Source organism: Aplysia californica, unplaced genomic scaffold (genome assembly GCF_000002075.1).
Source record: "Aplysia californica isolate F4 #8 unplaced genomic scaffold, AplCal3.0 scaffold00574, whole genome shotgun sequence".
In the NCBI taxonomy this organism is placed as follows: Eukaryota; Metazoa; Mollusca; class Gastropoda; order Aplysiida; family Aplysiidae; genus Aplysia; species Aplysia californica.
The window spans coordinates 393,082-400,150 of record NW_004797844.1 but is presented as its reverse complement, the minus strand read 5'-3'; the positions used below and the strand labels follow the sequence as shown (position 1 = coordinate 400,150).

At 45.8% G+C, this 7,069-nt stretch overlaps 1 protein-coding gene across 1 annotated transcript in view; it reads left to right on the top strand.

Moving 5' to 3' along the window:
• The window catches only part of LOC101858439 (protein kinase C-binding protein NELL2), a gene marked incomplete in the record, with an annotated part of 253,988 nt that overhangs the window by 58,058 nt on the left and 188,861 nt on the right, over positions 1-7,069 (top strand). The window contains 3 exon segments of the mRNA XM_013087329.2: positions 17-167; positions 4,284-4,560; positions 6,682-6,754. Of these exon segments, the coding sequence (XP_012942783.1) occupies positions 17-167; positions 4,284-4,560; positions 6,682-6,754 (501 nt within the window).

Genomic DNA, 7,069 nt, shown 5'->3' with positions numbered 1-7,069 from the left:
CCCTGTGACGTGACAGACTCGGAGCGTGACCTGGTACTTCCGGCCAGCGTAACGGACCGTGCCCTGGAGCTCCTGGCCCAGCACCGGGAGATCAGCTTCCTGTTCTCTGTCAAGCAGGACGTGGGCGACTCCGGCACACTCATCGCTTTCTCCTCGCCCAACTCCAGGTCAGTGTGTGTGTGTTTGTTTATTTGTCTGTCTGTATGTTTGTTTGCTTTGTCTGTCTGTCTGTATGTTTGTTTGCTCTGTCTGTCTGTCTGTCTGTCTGTCTGTCTGTCTGTTTGTCTGTCAGGCAGACCGTGGGCGACTCCGGCACCCTCATCGCTTTCTCCTCGCCCAACTCCAGGTCAGTGTTGAGTGTGTGAGGCGGCTAGGGGAGGGGAGGGGGGGGGGGAAGGCTCACCTTGGAAACGCACCTGTATGGGTGGGGCTGTGTGTTTGTGTGTTGCTGTTGTGTGCTTTTGTGTGTTTGTTTGTGCGTGTGTCTGCTTGTCTACCTGTTTGTTTGTTTGTTTGTTTGTCTGTCTGTTTTGTTTGTTTGTTTGTGTGTGTCTGCCTGTCTACCTGTTTGTTTGTTTGTTTGTTTGTCTGTCTGTCTGTCTGCCTGCCTGCCTGTTTGTTTGTTTGTTAGGTTGTTTGTTTTTGTGTCTTTGTCTCTATCAAGCTGTATACTAGTGTATTAATACAATATGTATTTTTAAATAATATGTCGTATATCACCACAAATGTTTCATGGCTGAATAGGGATAGAGCAATAATGCGAAAAGCAGTTCAAGTATCTTGATGACGTCTCAAGTATCAAAGTGCATTTCAAAAACAGGAATTCTTAAAGCCGAGCTTGCTTTACGATTATTAGACAAAAACAAAATAGCAAACAAAAATCAAACTCACCTGGAAACTAAAAAAAACAAAATGATGGAACGAAACGTCAGTTGGTGACTCCATTCATCGACTTCCTGAAAAGTTCCATTGTTCTAACTTAAGACCGGAAGTCCGAGTCCTTTTGAAGTTAACTGGCAAAATATTGCTACGAAGCGAAAGCATCAAAACACGACTAGAAACTCGACTCCAATGAAAATGAAGTACTAATTGCAGGATTAATTCCGGGTTTATCTCTTCGGTCTGGAAACGGCCTCAAAACAGTTACCCTTTTCGTTGTTGTTGTTGTTTGTTGTTTTTTTTTGGGGGGGCGGTGGGGGAGGGGGTTGTTTTGTGTTCTGTTATGGCAAGCAATCCTTTCCCCTGACTGCTATTGATTTGTTTCGCTTCAAAGACAACGCGATGTGAAATCTTTGGTCTGGGATCAAAAGAGTCAGGGAGAAACGGGAGCGTGTAGAGTCAACATCCGCGCGTTACGCAAGGCTGCGACTTGTTTAGCTTGGAACCCGATCGGACCAGTTGCGCCGAGACTCCACCACCACCACCTCCTCCAATCTGGAGTTGTTCTCACTTTTGAAGCAAGCCGGTCGGTGTCGGCGAGGCCTGCCTGTCACTGAGGGGGTGGAGGCGGGAAAATTGATCACCACCACACGCAGCCCGGTAGCTATCTAGAATTATCGCCCTTGATGATGGAACAGCGGAAGGCGTCATTGAGTCGGCGCGCGCGCGAACCTACAATAGAGTTGACTTCCCCCCTTGCTTGTTGCGCTTATCCCGGGCCACAGAGAGCTGTTTGTAAATCATTTTCACTTCATCTAAACAGGCCCTGGATGTTTATCTCGTTACTTCCTACCCCCTGTCTTACCGTAGAGGAACAGAAGAATCAAATCTATCAGACGAAAAATACTCAACAGAAAGCCGTAAGGTATCAAAGATTAGTGTTAAGATTACATACCGCACTGTACGAAATGTTTTACACTTCTACCTTAACTGTTCAGATTATTCTGTATTCTGCGATATATTTTGAACCCGAATGTCCGCTGAAAATCAATTTAAAAAACCTTCCCTGATTGGAATCGAACTCTCAGCTTTTTGTTTGTTAGGCAAAGAAAGTAGATCTAGTCATTTTACCATAGACGCTGATAATTTATACATAAATATAAGTATTCTCCCAAGTGCTTCTAGCAGGCAGGAATCATCAAGACATTCACGTATATAATATAACATGATACAAGGTATACCAATCAATAACAACAACCTATTCATGGTGTGCACAAGGCAAGAACGATAAATCTACACATCCTCACGGGGATGTGTAGTCGATTACTCAATTAATCATGACATCAGCTGACAACAAATTAAAAAAACAAACAATCAATGTTTTCACAGATATATTATCATGAAAACTGTACATGACAGTTATAATGGCAAAAGCTTCAAACACCAACCCGGTGCTGAGATTGATACAGTGTCCTAGTATACAAAACAGACAAAAAGTGCTCGATGAAAACGTAACCATACGGGACTCGAACTACACTCTTCTGTGTGCGACGGTGAAGCACCTAACTGGCACGAAACAGACCCAAGTAACACGGCACTGTGAAGACATTACGAGAGACGAGACTTTCGTGTTTAGTACCCACCCCCGTCAGAACTAAGACCTGAGCATGGAAATTTTATCGATCTCCCCGTACGTTCCATATAAAAAAGACGTATTAGGCATTCGGACAAAGGTCATCCTCTTGGCTGTCTTGTATGATACCAATTGACCCCCCTCCCTTCCACACACACACACACACACACACACACACACACACACACACACACACACACACACACACACACACATACACACAAACACACACACACACACACTCACACACACACATACACACACACAAACACACACACGCACACACGCACACACGCACACACGCACAAACACACACACACACACACACACACACATACACACACACACACACACAAACAAACACACGCGTCCCCAGTTCTTTTGATTGATGAGCGAGCGGCGTTGTCTCAAAGGTCATCAGGTTAATCTTATAGTCTAATCTGTCAGAACGGCGTCGGATTATCAGCTTTTGCGGTTCGATATAATCCCTCAAAGACGGCTTGGCAGTGTTTCTTGCATGTTGTAGTATCCACGGGTACACGTTCCAGATCATGTCGAAGCCATCTTGCCCCAACTCTGTAGTAGGAATTTTGAAGAACAAAGACTGGTATTTTGGGGGTCATGGTACGATTTTTCTCTTTCTCATCATCTCGAATCCCATTTCATCTCCTCTCACTTTACCTATTTCTCATACTATCTTGGGGGGGCTCTCGTGGCCTAAAGGTTAAGGTGTTGGCCTCTCATTCAAAGGTCCTGGGTTCGAATTCGGGTAGCACCGAAAATTTTTCTTCTCTAAAATTGTCTCCTTTCACCTTCTTTCCTGCTCTCTAGCAATGTTCTGTTGTCTGCTTTCATTTCCACTTTCTGCCCCCACCCCCTCACCTCCTTTGCCCACACCTCTGGGCTCCTGACTCTTTCTGCAGCCTTTCTACTGCTACTCCTCGGCTCCTCCTTACTGCTGTCTTTCTGCCACACCCCTGATCTTTTTGTAGGAAAGATCTACACCTAGCCTTCTCGGACAAGGGCGAAAAATCTCGGAGGGCCCGTGTGCAAGTTGCGCACGTTAAAGATCCCTTAGTGATCTAAAATCGATAAGAGTAGACTTCGGCCGCCACCCGGGCAAAATTCAAAATGTCCTACCAACTGAAAATATTAGGTGTGTCCCGCGCGCTCATATGACCTTATGCAGTTGCGACCGCCGTAAAAAAAACTTTACAAAACAAACAATACTATCTTGTTCTATCTCACCTCTTGCTATGTAAACCAACGTCTGTGATGTAGAGGCCAGGCGTTTAGCTGTGACACGCACGAGGCCCGTGTTCAATTCCCAAAAAAGGGAGCACATTCATTTTATCGAGTATCTCAGTCTGTCTGCTCGGATGTATCATCACTCACTCCCTGTCAGGCTAAGGCTGCGTCTGGTGGAGACGGAAGCCTCCCGTCTCCATAACAGTCTAAATTGTGTCAATTGGGGCGTAAAACACCCACATTAACGATAATAATAAATCAGCGCATCCATTTGTTGTCCTGTCGTGTCCTCTCTCACCTCACATTGCGTGTGGGTGGTTGGCGAGTGCTCTGGTGTGGTTTGCTCCTTCTTTCCTATCAAACATCTATCGTCCTCATCCCCTCCCCCCTTTCTTTTTTATGTTTGTTACTCTCTTGTAATCCTCTATTCTTCTGGCGCTCATATGACCTTATGCAGTTGCGAGCGCCGTAAAACCTCTACTAAAACTAAAACATCACATTGCGTATGTTGTTGTCGTTCCAGATTTCTGGAGATCGAGAGCAGTGGTCGACGGAACGAGCTGCGCTTCCACTATAGCCACGACCAGCATGTCCGAGTAGAGACATTTCCCTACAGACTGGCGGACGGACTGTGGCACAAACTGGCCGTTACCCTCAGCGGCGACCACGTGTCTGTGTACGTCAACTGCAGCCGTATCTACCAGAGGGTCATTTTCCCGCCAGACCGAACGTCTCCTGGTTCCGGCTCGCCCCTGTCGCTCTACGTGGGCCAGAGGAATGGGCAGCACGCGCTGTTCAGGGTGAGTCGACAGATGCCAACGACACTAGCACAGCCACCACATACACCAACAACACAACCACCACATACACCAACAACAACACAACCACCACATACACCAACAACAACACAACCACAACTTCAACATACACCAACAACACCACCGCAACGCTGTCCAAGGTGGGTTGACTGGAGATTAAGTTAGACCAACGACATGGCGGCGAAAACTTAAGTGAATCAAAAGATGGCCCTAAAAGCGTTTACTGAAAACAGCTAACTTAAAACATCCACCTACCAAACTGGAAGGTACAAATCTCAAAGCCTTTTCATTTTGTTTGCAAAGAGATAAGTTCAAAACTTTGTTGACCTCCCAGAAACTCTAAATAGTAGGCGCTTACACTTCCCTCATTCATATTATGGACACAACCCTGTTGTGTGGCTTCATCCGCCGTACTTAGTTGATAAACCTCTCTGCTCTGTGTGCCAGTTGTTGCGCATATGGAAGGTAACCAATAAACAGGACATTAACCTTAGCTACATCTGCGCCTGTGACATAAATATGGAAATGATCAAAGTATCTGCTCTAGTCTCCTGTACTTGCACAACACAGGAATGTCTGTGAGAGTACATGTCCATCCATGTATCAGCGGAGGACGGACAGTTCTACTCTAAACGTCATCTGTTTCTGTAATGGACAGTCCCCACTCTACTGAACGGCGTATGTAGTGTAGCGTTTCGATACTTCTCTGTCGCACGCAGAACACCCGAGTTCGATTACCTTGTTGGGAGACCTTTTAATCGTGTATCTCAGTCTTTTTTCTGTGATGTTGTATCCCTCTCAGCCCGGGTTGAAATTAAGAAACTGAAATTTCTCTTCCCTCTCCACTCCACCCCTCTCCTTTTCTTTAGTCTAAGCCCATATCATGCCCCCTTACTTGGTCACTTTAAGAAAAAATTGTGAGTACGGGTTTGTTTGCCAGCAAGTTTACGGGTAAGTTTGTCTTCTGATTTTTAAGTGTCTTCAAATGAGAAAATCCTGAACACAGCGTGCTAACTGTGTCTTGCCAGCCGTTCAGACACGGCAGTTTAAAACTTGAGAGACATGTCTAATCGCTCTATTTATGACCGACATAGATCTAGTTCATCCTTCGTACATCGGCTACGCTTGTCACTTGTCACTTCACGCGGGGCGAAAGAAATCCTTCCAAGGTGATGATATTATAATTCTGGGTGCCTGTGTCCTGGGGGGCAATTCTGGACCCCTTTATCCATTTGTTTCTGAATGAAAACAGCTGAAAGGTTTTCCCCTCTCTTACCTAAACTTTGAAACGCCCATGCGATGTTCCCCACCAGCTCCGAAGGGCAGTAAGATAGTGACCATGAAAAAGAGGATTACCACAAACAAAATATGGGAAGAAGACCAGAAATGAATGACTCTGTACCGACAGACCCAACCGGCTCAACAAAATCTCTCCTTTATGATAAGATGTATCTGTATGACAAGGCTTAGCCAACGGGGAAGAAACGTGCCCTTAAGGTTGAGAATCATTCACTCGAGTTTGAAAAGGATTGCTTTGGTCTATATTTATGTACGGACATTTGAAGTAGAGCGTTGCTTCGATGCTGGTCGCAGGAAGCTAACTGGCTATATTGTGTTATCCAGGAGATTAACTTCTTACGGATGTGAACGGACAAACAGCTTAGCAAGACTACACTTTGTCAATGGCTCTCGGGGCGGGGGGTTTCATTCATAGACGCTTAGAAAAAAGCTGGAGTGGAACAGAGTTTGGGACAGCCTCTTTTCTGAGCTTCCTTTGCTCTCTGTCAGTGTGTGTGTCTATTTGTTGGCCTGTCTGTTTGTCTGTTTGTTTGTCTTTGTATCTGCCTCCCTTTATCTCCTCCCTTGGTCCATACTCTCTCTCTCTCTCTCTCTCTCTCTCTCTCTCTCTCTCTCTCTCTCTCATATACACACGCACATACACTCTCACTCTCTCCCTCTTTCTTTCTTTCTCTCTTTCTCTTTTTCCCCGAAAGGGCCCCGGGGGGGGGGGGGGGTAAACAAGAGTAGATAGAAAAGCTATAGGAAACAGGAAGTACTGACTTTATCTAATGTCCTCGTATCTTCCTTCCGTTGTCTCGACAGGGAGCGCTCCAAGACGTGAGGATCGTCACACAAGCCCATGGCTTCTTGTTACAGTGTCCAGACTCAGACACAGGTAAGAGCGAGCCCTCTGTCCCCAGAAACCGCACTCTCTCAGATCATTGATTTATTTTATTTTGGCAAGAGTTTTACGGTACTTTCAGTACTATTGAGTCATATAAGTGCCGGAGATTAGAGAAGAGGGTAACAAACACAGAAACGGCCGAGAGATCAGGACCTCAGTTGTTGGCTGGAAAGAAGGAGCAAACCACACCAGAGCACTTACCAAACTAACCCCCCCCCCAACCACTTCCCCATTCAGTTTACTGGATATCTTTAGCTCAGAAAAGGCCGTCGGGTCTCACTGGGCCCCTGCTTGATAATGGTAAAA